Here is an 18,478-nt window from a genome sequence, read left to right as displayed (position 1 = left end):
CATATCCATAATTAAGTGACATTGTGTCATTTACATTGAAACTTTTTCTCTCTCTCTCTCTCTCTCTCTCTTTTTTTTTTTTTTTTTTTTTTTTTTTGCTTTTCAGAAACAGCTGTGTAGCAGAATCCATATTTGTGTTTATTTGATTTATCACCTAATCCTTTTCTTTCTCATCAAACAGAATTAAGTTGCAAAACGTCAAAAACAATTGTCAGGGAATGGCTGCGCGCCGCTCGCTCGCTCGCTCGCTCGCTCGCCGGCTCCTCGCGGCACGCGGGGCTGTGTTCTAATTCCACCAGCGTTTCGCCGGCACATCACTCTGGAACGCCACCCACTCTGAATCTCTCCCAACTAAATAAATGAGGGGGGAGATAAGCACACATTAAATGTTTAACTGTCTCGCATTTGTCATCTGTTTTACCCCTCTTAATTAAACAGACGCAGCTTAGCCCTGGCACTCCAAGCGCACGCGCGCTCACACACACACACACACACACACACACACACACACACACACTGCCTTTGAGCAGCCGAGCCTGAGCGCAAACACTGTCCTGCCGATGATTAATGTAGCCGTTAATATTTATTTTACTCAGTCCTGCTTAGTTAGCGGCTCAGCGGAGGGCAAACCTAAGATTTAGTTCCTCACTTCTGGAGGCGGCTCTGTTGGAGAAAAAAATTAGGAGGAGAAAAAAAAAATAGGTTTTGTTTTGTTTTTCTTGTTGCTTTCTCTCTTCCTCCTTTTTCTTTTTCATTCGTCCCGTAATGGTTTGAGCTGGTGAAGAGGAGAAGTCGTCTGTGGGCCAGCTGTGGTTTGTGTCTGCCTCTGTTATATTGTGGTGATACAGTGCATGTTGAAAACATTAACTACTACCTCCACCCAGTGGCACAAAATGAAAAAAAAAAAAAAGAGAGAGAGAGAAAAAAAGGCAGGTGTGATTGGCAGCACACAGTATTTAATGTAGTGGGAAGACTTGCCTTAAGCGAAGAGGGGGATGTATTCACCACACAATAGTGCTGCTATCTCCCACTCTGCATTGTCTCTCTCATCGCCGACCTTATTACATGCCGTATTTGGCATGAAGAATCCCCTTCTTATCGACACTGAATTTTAATGCCAATACGCTTAGATGGCCGCCTTATTCTACTAGTTGTTTTGACATCATATTGCATTTTTTCCCTGCGTGCGTGTGTGTGTGTGTGTTGGTTTATTATTTCCCGGTGAATCAGAAACGAGATCTGTCTGCGCCGCTGTAACACCACTCCGCTCTCCACTCGCTAACTATTCTGTAAAAACGCGCCGCGATTGAACGTCGTGTGGCGCCGCCGCCGCCGCCGCCGCCTCGCCGGCTCCCGGGGCATCGGCAGACGCTGGAGCAAGGGGAAAGAGGGGAGCTGGGAGAGGAGAGCAGAGCAGAATTGGGGGGTTCCTCTGAAGCCCCCTCTCCAGATCGGAGGAGCGGAGCGGGGATCAAAGTGGCTTGTTTTATGCGGGCTGGTGCAAGACTTTGAAGTCCCAGAGTCACCTACAGCACTCACTTCATCAAGTTCACTAGTGTCTTAATAGCAGATCAATAAATTTCAAAGTCGGAGAGTTAATTTGATACCAGCACTGATGTGATCACGCTGGGCCACAGAGCTGCCTGCTCGGCTCGCTCCCGTCTCTCTCTTCCCTTCTCCTCACCTCGATTGGACACGTTTTAGGCTCTCAACTTGAATGAAGTCGCGGCGTTTCGGCGCCCGTTTATATAGACGGCGTCGCGCCAAGACCTAATAAGTGTCACAACAATTAGGAGATGTTTTGTTAAATTAAAATTAATTTACGGCACACCTTCAGCGCATCTGATCTGCCTTTTATTCCTAGATTTTTTTTTTTTTTTGTGATATTAGGAAATTATTTATTAAAGTGGTTTCATGTATTTCATATAATTCAATTCATTTCTATTTAATGATCTTTTTATTAAAATTGCAATTATTATTCTTTCTTTCGATCTAATATTTCTCACATTTATCTTTCAAATGTTAAATTGAACTTTTAAGTTCTAAATATCAGTAACCTTTTCATTTATTTAGAAATCTATCAGAAACTTTACGTAGCAATGAAGCCATCTCGATAAATCACTGAGAGCGTTGCGAAATAATATGTAAAATTTTAAAAGTCGACGAAACGCTGAGGAGAATTTAGTGACGCCGACGGCTTTCGCGGATCGGTAAGAAAAGGGAGAGTTTTCTAAAGCGCGCTATTCATCGCAGGAAAAAAAAGGAGCGCCATCTGTATTGGTGCGGCGATACCGGCGACTCGGTGCGGCCGGATCAGAACAAAAAGCCAATTTAGTATGTTCATCTAAGGGTTGCTAATGGTATTAGGGAGCCGGCAGGGTGGTCGGCGGGGGCCCGGCGCTCTGAGGTGAGCCCGCAGCTTGACCTCCACACTCACGCCGCTTCACCCCGACGCTGGCATTACTGCCCCACATCTGCCATTTCTCAGCGCGGCCCCGTCAAGCGTCCCTCGCTTTTTATTTTATTCTTTCGAGCGACGCAAACAGAAAATATGTTTTTAATCGAACCCGAGCGCGGGGCGGGAGGGGTGAGAATGAGTTGGACCAAGGAAAAGTGAGCAGATAATCCCGGGGAAAAAGGAACGGACGCAAGTTTTGGGAATTCTGACGCTGAAAAATGACCAAATATGAGAAAAGTGCAAAGTGCTGCTGTTCAATAATGATGCAGAAAATTGTGGGATTATTTTCGGTTACTGAGGAGTGAAGATGCAATGTCATCTGCTTAATTTTTCAAGACAGGTGCAGGTAGGGATGCTTTTTTCCCCTCTGTGTAGCGTTTTCAATTCATTAAATCCTCCCAGAAGTATTTTTTTTTTTTTACATGATAGGAATTTGACTGACATCGTTATTTAGAAACGATTTTATATATAAAAAAAAAAAAATTGTGCGGTGTGACACGTCTGCTGAGGGGTTGCGAAATTGTGCAGAGGGAGCGGTGTTCTGACAGAGCCGGCGTCTCCTCGTGTGAGGCGGCGTGTGTGTGTGTGTGCGTGTGTGTGTGTGCGTGCGTGCGGATGGAGCTGAAGCGCTGCAGCGGGTGGTGCTGATGCAGGCTGCCTGTGTGGTCCTCGGCGGTCCGCGCTCCGCCGGGCTCCGCCGTGAGCGCTCCCGGGTCCGCGGTCTTAATGAATGTTTCATGTTAAATTTAGCAGCGGCGATGTTTCACAGCGCTCGCCGCTTCTGCATCTTCCTTCTTTCTTTTCTCTTTTTTTTTTCCTTGTCTTTTTCTTTTTTTTTTTTTTTTAATCTCTCATGTTCCAACAAAAGGGTGAAAAAGCAAATCCAGATCTTTTGTAAAAAATATCAAAGAAAATGTAGTTCGTCAAAAAAAAAGAGAGATGTGCTCTTTGAGTTTAAAATGTATCTCCTGTCATCAAAATTAGCCATAATTTGTCAATTCAATCCTTGTAAAAAAAAAAAAAAAACGAAGGGTAAAAATTGAGTTATAATATTTCTATATTCCTCTCCTTTTTTCTCGAGGTTCCCGCTGTTCATGCACCATGAAATCTTGCTTCATTAAAAGTGTATTAATCTTGTCTCGTCTCATGGGAGGTACCTTAAGATGATGTTGTGTCTTTTTCTTTAAATTGTTGGAGGGGAAAAAAAAAAAAAAAATCTTCCAGATTTGGTCCCTGTCAGTCAGAAATAATTGTGTGCTTAATCTTGTCCCTGATGGATGACTTGGAGTTCAGCAATGGGCCAGCTCCAATGACAAATACAATATTAATATTCATTAACTGCTTTGACAATGCTAATTTTGATGCAGTAGTAAAGGGCCTTCCAAAGTTAGCGGCCAAAGCATCAGAGCTGAGCAAGGTGGCAAGATAATTTGTGCTGCTTTACTGAGCTGAAGGCTTTTAAAGTCTTAAGCAGGGGAAAAAAAGGCTAGGTACCACAAACAAAATAAAAGAGAAAGGGAAAAAGTTCAGACGCATTGGAAACCAGGACTGTGGAAGTAATACGATCAAGAGACGGCTACAAAAATTTGACACCTCCAATGCTGCAGCTTTGAGCAAATATCTCTTCTTCTTTTTTTTTTATTTAAACAAAAACTTACAACAAAAAAGGAGCACAACATGGTAAGTCAGCACATTCTCAATTTTTTTTTTGTTTAATCTTTTTGATCTTTTCAATTATCGCCATTTGAAGATCAATAGTAATTTTTTTTCTGCTGTGGTTAAAAGGCTCACAGCGGTGGTATAGTGGATGGTCGGATCACGGCTTTAAGAGTGGGCTTCCTCTCTTCAAGCCACCAGTTGGCCGGGTTGAATTTTTCTATTGCCAGCTCTCCCGAAAACCGTCCACGGCTTGTATCCATTTATTTGTGTTTTTTGGTATTGTTTTAACTGCTTGTTGTTGCCTTGTTGTCTGGCAGGTCTGACTTTGGAGTTGGGGCTGCTTTTTCCCCCCTCAGTTGTCTTGAGAGAGTTCAGGCAGGAGAGTTGTTGGTGCAAAAGCTGTACCACGATGGCAGGCTCTTTTACTGATACATTTTTTTTTTTTTTTTTTTTTCCCCCTTTTTGGTCTTTTGTGTGGCTGTTTTTTCCGGGGCTTCCGACATCAAAAATCTGGGCGAGCGACGGGCAGGACGTGGGGGCAACGTGGCTGCAGCGCCACGCACCCTTTGCCCTGGATCGGAGCGATTTCTCCGGGCTTTTCTTTTCTTTTCCGACACTCGGTCTGCCCGGCGTTTGTGTTTTTGATTTCGCATTTAATTTAGTGTGACTCGCGGTGAATGGAGCATGGCTAGTTTTGGGGGATTAATGACATGACGAGAGACACCCCGCTGCTTGAGTTTAGCCAAGTTAGGGCAACTCCTATAGACGCCACTCCACTACCTTTATGTCTGCCAAGCGGCTGAATGAAAGGCTTTCTTTCTCTCCCTCTTTTTGTTGTTCTTTCAACTTATCAAAGAAAGAGAGATGGACACAAAAGAGCTTATTAAGGGGGGATATGAAGATGGGCGAGGGGGAAAGAGGGAGTCCCGGTCAGGCGTGGTGAAGAGCAGCGCCGTCTGAGCGTGCGTCTGAGTGGCGCGAGGTGGCTGGGAGTGAACAGCCGGCTCCGGCCGCCCCGCTCGCAGTCCTCCTCCCCGCCCTGGGACCCGGCGAGCCGCCGTCCCCAAGTCGCTCCAGCATACCTTGGCTCTCGCGCCGGTCCTCCGGCCGCTGCTTTATCGGCGTAACCCATCGGGCTTTAGCGAGGGGGGCTGCCGTAGATGAGGTGCTGCCCCCCAGTGGATTAGTGGCTGACATGGTGGTGGGAGTCTGCTTGGAGTCTGTGCACTACCATGAGTGCCAGCATGCTTGTTTTAACCAGGAACCGAGCAGCATCCCAAATACAGCTCTTTTAAATGGTAAGACTTTTCTACATTTTAATTACCACTGTGCTTTATTTTCCGCTGCTTGTTTGACTTTAAATATTATGTTTGCATGGGATTTATTCATGGATATTTTTTCTGGGCTCCGTTTGGCAATTTATAACACTTATGTTGCTAAGTGACAGACTGACAATTTGGATAATGAAAGGCACTGTTTGATTGCTTTGTCCTGACAGCCTGACAGGGCTGTATTATTCTAAGACATCAAACTAAATATGATTGTTGTTTATTGTGTGTTAAAACCTCCTTATATCAAATCAATTGAAATGCATGTCTCTTTTTTTATATTGTATGAATTTTAGATTTTTACTTTGTTAACTTTTAAATTTATTGAGATTTGATCGTTGGTCACATCGTCTATTCCTTTTTGTTTTTTTGTTTAATGTATTAAGGTTAATTTATAATTTCACTTTTTCTCATTTTCTGGATTTTGTGTTAAATCCTTTATTTTTTTATTACTTTGAATTAAATGAAATTTCAGTAATTATGCTGCAGTTAATATACTAAACGCTGGAGCCAGAAAAGCAGGACCTTTAAGTCGTGCCTTCATGTTTTCTGAAATTTCTGAGCGAAAACAATGAATTGACGGAGGTCAGAGGTTGCTCTTGTTCCGTTCACTTGGTTTGTGAAACTTTTGTTTTTGTTTAGTTTTTTTTGTCTTTTCACGCACACGTCCGGGTCCCGTGCTCGTGCGAACATCTCAGACAGTGGAAAGAGAGATTTTTTTTTTCTTTTTTTTTTTCTGTCCCCCCCCCCCCCCCCCCCCCCCCCTCTCTGCTCGCCTGTGTTGTGGTGTTGATGCCATTGTGGCCGGGGTGATTGGGAGCTGTCCATCACTCGCTTGGCGGACGGGGCAGTTTACTTAAGAAAGTGCACGTGGGACAAAAGGAGATGGCAGGAGTGTGGCGGGGCGGCTGAATGGAGGGAGGGCAGGCAATTAGCCACCGCCTTGTCGGAGCTCTTTTACTTGTCAAGCTGGAGCCCCGGCGCTATTGTCCCAAGTTGTGTAAAGGACATTCCCAGGGCTTTGTTTTGGCTTTAAGGGCCTCAGGACTGCCTGCTGCAGGCCAAGGGAAGAGCAGGGTCCCAGCAGCGGTGGAGGGGCTGAGCGAGTGCACGAGCAAAAAAGAAATTACCAGCGAGAGAAACAAAGTCTCTGTTGTATTAAAGACAAAAGTTCTTCAATGCGGCTGTGAAACATTGTAACTGCTCCTGTATTTCCTTCTTCTTTAAATATATTTTATATATATATGTATTATATTTTATTTTTTTTGCTCCCCAATGTTTTTTTTTTTCCACCCTTCATTAGGTTGTATTAAAAATATATTAAATGTTACTGTGCTCACATGTAAATAATTTATCCGATAAATATTTAATTTGTCACGGTCATTAGTCAGGTTCAGGTAGTAAGAGGTTAGAAAGCATAATTGAAGGATGACAAGTGGAGTTAATTATAGAATGCATTAATTGAAATTGCCGTTTATTCCCGTCATCAGACGTTTTCTATGATGATTTTCTCATTTATTTTAATTTTGCTTAATAGAGAAATATATTTTCTCATTTATGAAGTAGGTTTTTAATTGATGTTTTCCAAAGATTAAATGTTTCATTTAGATTGATATAATTTTGTCAGGTGGAATTATTTAAAAATGTTTCTGTTCTTTCTTTTTCTTTTCTTTTTTTTTTTATGATTTAAAAAAAGCCTTTTTTTTTTTTTTTTTTTTGAACCATTTTTCTGAAAAGTAACAAAAAAAAAGTGATATTTGAAGTGTTGACCCTTGGTTTTGTGCACCGATGGCAGATGCTTTGAATTACTTTGGACTCGGCGTGTGTAAAAAAATAGAAAACAAAGAGATGTCTTGACCAGGAGAAACTTAGCTTTTGATTTCAGAGTTGAGCAGGATAATGGTTCTGAAGGTGGAATCGTGGCGGAGAATGGTGAGCAGGCAAAAGAGGGCCGTGAGGAGGGGGCTCCGGGCCTTGTTCACATGAACCTTGAATGGAGTTGGGGGGGAGTTAAGAGGAGGATTGTTCTCCGCTCTTAGGTATTGTTTGAAAAAAGGAGATGGGGGGGGGAGGGGGGTCACGACGAAAGGTGCCACGTCTGTGTCAGAGTGAAGACTTTCTCTCCTCTCCTCGGTCGCCCCCCCCCCCCACCTGAAAGTGGGTATGAAGAGGGGACTGTCAGCATCACACAGATAAAGTGACTGTTGGCCACACTTTGCTGAGCCTGCCCTCCCTTTGTGGCTGTTGTTGTGTCTTGTTTCTTTTTTTTCCTTCCATCTCTCTCTCCCTCTCCTGCTCTCTCCTCTTTGTCTCCATCTCTCGCTTTGCTCGCTTTACCTTGTAGCCAAAGCTTTTCAAGCTGCCAGTTCGTCTCTGGGCATCCTGGAGGCACAGCAGAGCCCACACACACACACACACACTCACACACACACACACACACACACATACGCACACATACTCTTAAGGAACACATACACAGAGCCAACGTACAGCAGGGATTTGGGTAATAACTGATTTTGTGTGTGTGTGTGTGTTTGTGAGTCTATATTTTTATGGAGTATTGCTAGTGGGAAGACTGCTGCAGTGCTGAAAAGCTGCTCACAGTAATTTCTCCGTCTCTTCTGTCCACATTCTGGCGCTCACTTCTCGTGCTTGTTGTCACCGCCGTCAAAACTTTCCCCGAGAAAGAAGAGGAGACTGCTGGCCGCTAAGAGCCGGGGCTTCTGTGGTTAGAGTGAAGGATTCTGGAGGTTTTTCTTACAGGATGGATTCGGGTGGGTGGGGAGGACGACTGTGGTGACTGCGTGTTTACAGGGAGAGAGAGAAGAAAAAAAAAAAGGCCTCAGAGCCTGAGCCTGCTCGAGACGCATCAAGACACACACACACACACACTCTCTCTCTAATGTCAAAACCTGTGGGAACAATGGTCAGCTGGCTGAGGCACCAAGTGCGACGCGAGGGGGGACGATAAACACAAACGCACACACGCCGCACATGCCCAGCAAGACACCCGGCGGAGGAACGAGCCAAGACAGGAGCAGACAAAGGAGGAGGAGAAGTGCAGGAAGGAAGCGGCCAAGAGGAGCGCGAGGGCTTCTCCCCGGCGTAGACGGGGAAGGAGGAGCTGGGGGGTGAAGGGGGGGTCAGGTGGAAGGAGGAGGAGGGGGGAGGAGAGGGCGGGGGTGGGACCGACGGGGTCATGTACCCGCGGGACGGAGCTCCAGCCGGGCCGGAGGAGACGGGAGCCGAGGCAGGAGCGGTAGGCCCCGGGCTCTCGCTCCTCCAGCAGGTGGGCTGCTGGCACCTCAGTCTGAGCAGCTGGGTGAGTAGCGCCGCCCTGCTCCCCTGCCTCCTCGCTGTCTCCGCCGCGTCTTTCCTCTCAAGGCTTTTAGCATTATTTTGACAGGTTGTTGTGGTGGTGCAGGTCGGTGGGAGGCGGGCGAGGGGGGTGGTGTTCGGGCTGAGGGAGTGGTGGTCATCACATTTCACAAGTCTGCTTCAAAATATTGTGGCACTTTCCAAAAAAAAAAAAAAAAAAAAAAAACTTCTCTGTGGGTGTGTGTCGTGTGTGTGTTGACAGATCCTTCCTCTCCTATCTGCATGCTGATTGCTCAGTACTTGTAATCAATAAGACGAAGGCTCCACACGGTTAAGTCACTCACTTTAAATAGAAAGAACATTTTGAAGCCTTAATAATAAACCTTCCTCGCTGCGTTTCTAAATTAATTTAAAAAGTAGATTTTCTGCAACCTGATTCACTCAAGAGGAATACGATTTACTCGACAAAACATTATTTGATCAAGCTCATGTCTTAACCATGAAATGTAAAATAAGATTTCAATAACCTCAGAGATTACCATATTCCTTTGTTAATGTTGCCATCCAATTCAAATTCTTAATTGCTTGGCTTTCAACTGAAATTCTGAGGGGCTGATTGCATTTCAAAAGGCAGAATTCAGTCTGGCTCTTAACACTGTGATACAATATCACCTCTTAGAGAAGCCCCCTTTAACTCAGGTATGGGAGTTCAAGAGGCTGTTTACTCTGAAAAGGGGGGAAAAAAGCTTTAACACACGTGTGTCTTAAGAGGCGATTTGTCTGCACAGAATACAACAGTTTCCACCAAATACCACTTCATATTTAAGCTATTTGTGCACAGTTTTATTTATCCGTGACATATCAGAACATGTCCTTTCTGCGATTCTATTTGATGTGCCGACTATCAAAGATGGGAAGCGAAAATAAATGGTGACGAGCGACTTGAGTGCTAGCGAAGAGAGCAGGAGGAAGGGGAGCAAAGGCTCTGGCCCACATAATATTTTTGTTCAGCGCTCTGATCAAGCAGTCGGCATGTCACTGCAGCAAAGTGAATAGATTAACTTTTAAATATACTGTGGTCTCGGGAGCCTCTTGCCCTCAGAGATGCATCTTCACTGCGAGAGGAAACTGATCAACACCTCCTATCTGCTTTTTAAACCCTCTTCCTTCCCCCTTAAAATATTGAGGTTGTTAATAATGTTTGGAGCTTTTTCTTTTGCCTCTTTGTGAATAACCCCAAAAATACTATTCCGGAGTGGGAGCGTGGTTTTAATCAGCGCGATACGCAGGAGAGGTCATGGCTGTGATAAGCCTGTAATTTGTCAGAGCAGTTCACATCCCGTCACTGCTAATCCCTGAGCATCCTTCAGACTGTCCGCCTGAATGTGAGGATTGATTTGGCTGAGTGCGACCAGAGCAAGTGTGTGTGTGTGTGTGTGTGTGTGTTGCATTAGTTGGTGTGACGGGGTTTTTTTTTGCGTGGAGATGAGGATCTTTTAGCCTGGAGGGGGCACTCTGTACCTCCCAGAGGACCACGGTTATGGCGTGTAAACAGATTTAAACAGGACAACGCTGACTGATAACAGATGATTTATTGGATCGCTTGACAGTGTTTGTTTGTGCTTTTTTTTTGTTGTTGTTGTTTTGCTGCAATCAGATTGTGCGCACACACACACACACACACATACCAGTAACACATCTCTGACACTTTCCAACAGCTTGGCAGTGTTGCAATGGTGCGTTTTTCTGTGTGGCGTCGCTCCATGTGCCTTTGGACGTGGGCCGCTTGCACGGTCAGGAAGAGGCAGCTCTCTGGAAGCTTTTTCTGCTTGCTTTGGAATTTGGAGGACCCCAATCCATCACAGCACTGTCATCCCCACATCTCTCTCTCTCTATCTCTCTCTCTCTCTCTCCTCCTGGCCTCCTTTCCCTGCCCCGGCCTCACTACAGCTCATTAGCGCCCCGCAAGCTGTTGTGACAACTCATCATATCATGACATGAAGCAGAGAGACGGAGGCTCCAGCCCCCCTGCCCAGCCACCCACCGGGCGCGCAAGGTCGCCACCTTCACATTTAGGGCTCAAATTGGCCCTGCGAGGTGCCACCAGGCGGAAATGCAAGGCCAACAGCTTTTTCCTGTCCGGCCTCCACCTCTCGCTCTCCCTCTCTTTGTCTTACTTGGGCCCGCTGTCACTTTTACCCCCCCCCTCCTCCCCTCGCTCCCTTCCCCAGGGGTCTGACTTGAAGCGGCTCTTTCATTTGTCCACTTCCAAAAGGGTCTTTTTCACACGACGGCGGAGCACAGTCACCAGCCACTGTAAGAAAGACCTGATACCTCTGGTCACGGCAGGGCTGCAGATTGTGGAATGAGTTTAGCACAAGCAGAGTTGGATTGTAAAAAAAAAGTTTTGAGGCCAGAAAAGGTAACTTAAGGTAGCCGTCGGAAGGTAGCTGATTCAAAGAAACTAAAAAGAAACATCGCCATCAATAGACGGTGTTCATAATGACTATTTTGAAGCACAAAGGTTACTTTTCCTCTCCATACATTTCAAGCTTTTCAAGAGTAGAACAGAGTGAGCGCAGCTTCGACAATATCAATACCACATACAGAGGCGACAGCGCCTGATTGCGTCTGCCACAGTTCAGTGTGCTCGCTGGGTCTCAGCTCTGGCCTTCTTCAGCAGCCGGCGCCGTATGAGTCCTGGATGTGGAAAGAGTAAACATGCTCATTGATGTTCATACAAGATGGTGCCTTTTTTTTTTTTTTTTTTTTTTTTTTTCTTCAGGGTCTTTTAGATTTGAAATCTTGAAGCTTGGAAATGTGGCCATTGTGTCTGCGGAGCAGCACGTCTTCTACTATATTTGTTTGTTGTAATGACAGAGGTGGTGGGAAGGATGCGAGCCAGCGGGGGTGTTCGGGGCAGGAAATGTTCTTTCTTTTCCCCTGGCTTTTGTGGACCGGGGAGAGTCGAGCCTCCCACGTCGCCCGCTTTTGTTTTCTCGGCGAGCTGCGGAGCGGCTGAAGCACCCAGCAGCCTGCCAGACGAGTCCCAGGGCCCGCATTGTCCCACGGCGGCCACAGGGCAGGTGCTGGGCCTCCTTTCCGCTGGGACCACCGGGTGCTGCCTTGACGTCAGCGGGGGGGAGACAAAAGTGGATGTTAGCGCGGCGATCGCACAACATGTGGAGTGTGCATTTGAGGTGGAGACCGCAGACCACAGAGAGGACGTGTGTGACTGATGGCACAACGGATTTCTCAACTTTCCTCCAACTTTATTGAGAATAAAGAACCTCAAATAGATCAAAAAAAAAAAGAAAGTAACATTGTGTCTTTCTTTTCTCTACAGTAAAAGCCAGAAATCTTCTAAAGCTTGAGTTTATGTTGCAATTTCCCTTTCTTGGCTTTACATCCCGCCCGTCTGCAGAGGATTGAGCTGACTGCAGGCAGGAGTCGCTCCTATTGCCATTTACATCTCCCTGGGCTTTTTTTTTAGGGGGGAAAAAAAAAAGAGCACACTCTTATACCACAAGTGACTATGATGTAAATCATGTGGCCTCTAGCTCTCTCCATCTCTCTCTATGTCTCTCAGCCCCATGCACACCCTCTCCTACACCCTCTGTCTAAATGTGGACTCAGTGGATGGGCATTTTGAACTGTCCTCTCAATGGCCGGGGTCCCCGGACAAAAGAACTCATTTAAATGGCCACTAAAGCTTTTCAGCGCACAGAGATGAAGAATTGACAACATTCTTTCACATCATTACCCGAGGGAGGAGCGGGGAGTCGTGAAGGAGGAGGTTAGGAGGTGAGAGATGGCGAGGGAGGGGGGGGGGGGGCGCCCACAAGAAAGAGAGGGAGAGAGAGGAGGAGGAGGAGGAGGCTGAGGCCATCTTCCAGCATTCAGCTGCACACTCATCGGCCACGTTTTGGCAGCTGACATAACCTCCATCTTGATTGTTTTTCTACCACTTTCCTCCCTCTTCTTTTTCATCCCTTCATCTGGATGATGCGCAGATCAGATCAGATCAGGCCCCCCCCCCTCCATGCAACAACGCAAACGTCTCGGTTTGTGTTTCTCTTTTCAACGAATCCCATACCACCCGCCGCCCCCTCCACCACCCCTGACACACAAACACGTATATACTCCCCAGCTCGGAACTCTCTCTCTCTCTCTCTCTCTCTCTCTCTCTCTCTCTCTCTCTCTCTCTCTCTCTCTCTCTCTCTCTCTCTCACCCACCCCTCTCTCTCTCTCTCTCTCTCTCCCCCTTCTCCCCTCCCGAGCCTTTTCAGCTCAGGGCTGTGAATGAGTCCCAGGAGTCTCTGTGCCTCCCTGGAGTTCTGCTGGGGTTCATTAATCTTTCATTGGGACCAAGGCTATAGGGAATGCCCCCCCTCTCACACACACACACGCACACACACACACACACACACACACACACACACACACACACACACACACACACACACCACTGCCGCTATAGAAGTCTAGATGGCCACACTTGTCCCAGCCATACAGATGGTCCTCTCTTAACCACACGGTGAACATTTACGCCGCCCTCTGAATGGCGGCGTCGCTGTTTGAGGCTTCTCGCGCGGACCTGATATTAACTTCAGCCTCAGACGGCCCTGGCTGCTGATTAGTTTGCAGCGTTAAGCTCCGCTCCCGTTCGTCTCGCCGTGGGCCCACGGCTTTTGCATTTGTATTGTCAATGAGCATCAGGCAACTGAGCATCATATGCATGTATGCCCCCCCTGCCAACATCTAGTCCCATTAATGTTTTTCAAAGTCTGCTGGAAATGTGCCACAGTGGAGCTTTTTTTTTTTTTTTTTTTTTTTTTTTCCATTCCCTCCCGTCTTGCATGGGTTAAAGTCACTAATGAGGTTGTGTGGCCTAGGAGAGAGTAGATTGAACACACACACACACACACACACACACACACACACACACACACACACACACACACAAGCAGCTTGGCGTCTCACTCCTCTCCCCCTGAACATATCATCCATGTTATGATAAGCCTGATTAGTGCTGCTTCTTTGACTGCTGAGGGCAGGATAAGGATGTGTGGGTAAAGAGGCGAGAGCAGCCTCTGCCACTAGCCTAATCTACAGCAGAGCTCTAATCTGGTTATCTTGTGGTCCGGGGGACTGCGTATTAGTCTCCGTCCCGGCCTGGCCTGATGAGAGGGGCTGAGCTCCGGTTAACACGGGGGCCCACGGCAGCACACCCCTAAAGCTCCACTGTAATCTTTGGGTAATTGAAAAAAGGGGGCCTGCACCACTTAGGAGCACAAAGAGAAGATTACATAGCTAAAACTAATTTGGCAAAAATGCAGAAATGGATTTTCAGCCCCACCTCTCCTTTCCTAACCCTTTTATTACAATACACCCATACCCTCCATGAACTGGGCCCCCGGGGAATAGACGAGGGAAGGGGAGCCAGGAAGAGGGAGGGGGTAGAAGGAGGCTCGAGAGCCGACTCGGGCTTCTAATGACTGTGGATTTACACGCGCTGCCTTGATTTTGTGGTTTACAGATGATCGATTACTTGACTGCAACCGTGGTTAAAAGTGCCTCATCACACATCAAGTCCAAATATGAACTGGCGCGCCCCCAAGCCTCCGAGATTGTGTTACTGACTTCCACGTTGACACCACAGAAGTGTTTTTAATTACAAACCGAGTTATTTTCACTGTGGTTTGGCGGTTTGGCGGTTTGGCGCTTCGAGTGTACCCGGAATTTGATAGCCCTTCGCGCTACAACGCTCAGTTGTAATTCTTTAGGCAAGTGCCTGTAATCTGTAACCCTGAACCCAAACATCAGTGCTCTGACCTCCTCTTTTTTTTCCTCTTCTTTCTCTCTTTATGTCAGTCTAATAAGGTTCCAGTGGTACAGCACCCCCACCATGTGCACCCTCTCACGCCTCTGATCACCTACAGCAATGAGCACTTCACACCGGGGAACCCCCCACCTCACCTACAAACAGACGTGGATCCCAAAACAGGTACTTTTCCTCTGCTCCCAGGTTCTCCTGGAAGCTTTATGCATGGATGTATAAAATGTTTTTGTTTCACAGATTTACACTTTTACATTTACACCATTATTCTATATTATTTTGTGTGTAATGAAAAAATGGTTGAATTAGGCCAAGTTCAGCACGAGTGGCTCTTCTTGACAGCCGCGGCTCTCGTCTCTTTCCATTGATTGGGTTAGCGCTAACGTGGTTTGGCTTCGATGAAAGGCAGCCTTTGCGTTTCAGAACCTGAAAAAGAGCTCATCAACCTGCCGTTAAACATGGAATCCTGCAAACAACCGCAAAACCCTCATGACCACGGCTCTCAATTTTCCAGTTACACAAAAGAAGACAGCTCAGGTTGTCCTTGGGACCATTTCTACTCCAGTTAAAGATATAAAACTTAATGCGGATGATTGCGCACTTGATAGAGTCTGAAACGGGTTTTCAGGGCTCCTCGTCTGGTCCTGCAGATCCAGAATCCACATTTATCAGTCAGATTCTGTACACACATCCTTCTCATGCAGCCATTCACTGTACCTCTTCTTGGTATTTTTCATTCATTTCGTCTTGACCCACCTCTTAATGTTGTTAACTGTCATTCAGCCCATCCTTTCAGGTTAATGCGTTTTCAGTACGGAGAATAATTTCATGCTTTTCAGTGGTCTCTGGCGAATTCAGCCAGTGTTTTAGGTAATAATGTTCCCTTATTATGATGGCCCTTACAAAGGGGAAATAATGTGCCAGCTGCTGTTTAATGTAGTGCTTAATGGGGCTGCGTAATTGGGCACAGTGTTTAATTAATTAATGAGCTATATTAGGTCTTGAGCGCTGGGTAGCAATGGGATAATGTTTCCCAGGCTTTCATTTTTAATAGAACGTGCCTTTGTAGTATTCCAAGAAAAAGTAAAGTTTTCAATAGAGACCTGAAACGTCCGAGCCTGGATAATCTGAATCATCTTCAGCTTTTGGACGCAAACGCCAACAGTAGCCAAATTCTGATCTAAGCCGACTCATCTGGCTTCACTTCCACTGGCCAAAATACCTGCACAGGCACACCAGCTGTGTCAAAACGACGTCCCCCCCCCTCTCCCCTTTCCTCTGTCCCTGCAGTGTTTTTACACATGTCTAGTGTTCCCAGTTTCAAGTTTGTCATGAGAGAGAAAGTTATTTTTACACCACAAGACCTTTCCGGGGCAGCTTGTCGATGCAGTTTTCTCCGCCTGTCAGCTGCCACGGGAAAGTAAAGGGAACACCGCGGATGCTGTGATTGCCCTCAAAAAGAGCTGTCCTCAAATTGGACGTCTTTGTCATTGTTTGTCAGAGGGGATAACAACCAGAAATCACTGCCGTTTCTAACGTAAACCTGAGAATCTTTGAAAACCAGTGACCCTATAGAGTTTATTTATACTATTTGCACTGTATTTGCTTTATACGATCATTGTTTGACCTGAGAAAAGTCTTAAAAATCACCAATTAAAACAAAAATTCTTCCATCACAGCTTCAGAATTCACTTAAATTAGTGTTTTTTTTTCAACTCTGGATTTCTTTGAATGATGCACTTTTAAGTATTTGCGCCAAAGGTTGCTGAACATACCCCCCTTGTTCTGTTGATCCTGTTAAAAGTGGTTTCTTTGTGCTCTAACTGGGAGGAAGAGGGGCTTTTACAAAGCAAAGGAGCAAAACACATCAGCGTTTATGTCAGCGTGCGAGATATTAAAAGCAGAGGTGTCATGATTTGTCATTATTTACAGAAATTCTAAAAATCCCATACAAGCAGCTCCTTCATCGTCTCTTTCCCGATGAAGGGTGAAAAGCAGGAACTTTCAGTTTGATTGGTGCCAGGCTTCAGCTCAAAGTCTGCGCTTGCCACTTATTTGTGTGTGAGCGGAATCCACGCATCCATACGGCGAGAGTGCCAATGTAAATCAGCAGGCAAAGTCAACCGCCCGCCCCATATTGGCAGCTCTCTGATCACAGAGAAGGCTTTTTAATTGTATTTCTGTGTTTTGTTAACTTCTAAACCTCAGTCATTTCATATCATTAATCTCCTGATTCGCCAGACAAATGTGACAAGAATCGTGTTGGTGTTTTCTCCTCACCTCTCTCCCCTCTGCCTCTTCCAACACATTGTGCCGCCGCGCCGCCTCAAAGGCCTTTGATCAGGAAGTGTGATTTAGCACTGTGTGTACATGCGAGCAACAAGCCCTCTTCCTCCTCCTCTTCCTCCCATCTGCACTCCTGTGATGTCTGCCCCGTTCAGATGTGAAGCTCAACAAAGAATGAATTCAGCACTGACAAAGATTTGGTTCTCTCTCTCCCTCTGTCATCATCTCGTCTGTCCACCTCCTCTCCGCTCCCGTCATCCTCCTTTTCTTCCACAGGAATTCCAAGGCCTCCGCATCCTCCAGATATATCTCCTTATTACCCACTGTCACCTGGCACCGTCGGCCAGATCCCCCATCCGCTAGGATGGTTAGTACCACAGTAAGCGAATCCTTTTTTTATTTACTCCTCCTTCCACTGTATTCTCTTGTTGACTTTCATAAAAAAGCTCGAAAGATTCGCGTGTTATTAAAATTAATTAGCTCAAGGTGTATGTTCAGCTTGAGGAAGAGTAAAGTGGGTCTTGCCTTTTATGTGCGCACGTGCTTCATGCTCGGTGTTGCGGATGCTTCCTCTGTCTCTCTCTGAAACTCGGCCTCCCTAACACGCTTGCTTCAGGACCACGGCGGCTCGTTTGAGCTACTTTAGGCCCTCGCCAACCCCAACTTGCCATTTTGTGGCAAATACTATTTTGCATGTCTGTGTATGGTTCAATTAGAGTAATGAACTGTGATTGCCCGTATTTTACCCACAATTCCACATAGGGGCTCTCCCCTGGTAACTCTTGTCAACACTTGTTAATATGACAAAAGGCTACAAATTAAGCTCTGTTAATTTAATGTTTTCTCACTGCGATCTAAATACCGAGAGAGGCCCTGAGCGCAGCCATGGCGCCCTTTGATTTGCTGCACTTTATTTTGGTATAAATTTACATTCATTATTGTTTGTCTTTGGATGTGTAGACCTCAATTAGTGTGATGGCTCCATTAAAGAGACCCGCGCTTCGTCTTTAATTATCACAACAAAACACCTAGTTCCAGCTTGGGGAGGAACAGGGCCCCACTCTGTCGACACAGAGCGAAGGGTTATGAAATTTAATTAGCCATTGCTATCAAGATTTGTGGCATTCAAATTGTTCAGAGTTTTCGTCCCTTTGATCTGCGCTCTGCAATCCCCCAGATTTTTGTCCTGATCAAATGAGAATAAAGAGGCCCACGGTGGGGAGAAGGGAGAGACAGAGGGCTTTAGCTTCTCCTCTTCCATCAACCCTGTTCCTTTACCTTTTTTGTCTTTCTTCTTTTCTTCCCCCTTCCTAGGCAAGGTCAACCTGTTTATCCAATCACAACAGGGGGTTTTAGACACCCCTACCCAACTGCGCTCACTGTCAACGCATCCATGTCAAGGTGAGTTAAGCCCTAGAAGCTCAACACTCACACACTCTCTCTCTCTCTTTCTCACTCATACGTTGGTTTGTGTGTGTGTGTGTGTGTGTGTGTGTATGTGTGTGTGCGCGCGTGTTTGTGTTGGCTGTGAGGGCAATGCACAAGCAACACACTCGCAGAAAGTTCTCCCTTAAGGAGCGCTCGCACACC

At 46.2% G+C, this 18,478-nt stretch overlaps 1 protein-coding gene across 22 annotated transcripts in view; it reads left to right on the top strand.

The window, feature by feature from the left end:
- tcf7l2 (transcription factor 7 like 2) overlaps positions 1–18,478 on the top strand; it is an 88,767-nt gene that overhangs the window by 56,138 nt on the left and 14,151 nt on the right. For 20 of the 22 annotated variants that reach the window (XM_030098256.1, XM_030098250.1, XM_030098249.1 and 17 more), the window contains 3 exons: positions 14,638–14,770; positions 17,165–17,267; positions 18,203–18,289. In XM_030098256.1, coding sequence (XP_029954116.1) covers positions 14,638–14,770; positions 17,165–17,267; positions 18,203–18,289 — 323 coding nt within the window. Of the gene's footprint in view, positions 1–8,634; positions 8,768–14,637; positions 14,771–17,164; positions 17,268–18,202; positions 18,290–18,478 lie in introns of those variants that run through there. The other 2 variants (XM_030098265.1, XM_030098264.1) reach the window with 1 other exon arrangement.

This window comes from Salarias fasciatus, chromosome 8 (assembly GCF_902148845.1).
Source record: "Salarias fasciatus chromosome 8, fSalaFa1.1, whole genome shotgun sequence".
In the NCBI taxonomy this organism is placed as follows: domain Eukaryota; kingdom Metazoa; phylum Chordata; class Actinopteri; order Blenniiformes; family Blenniidae; genus Salarias; species Salarias fasciatus.
This window is presented reverse-complemented; position numbering and strand designations above follow the sequence as displayed.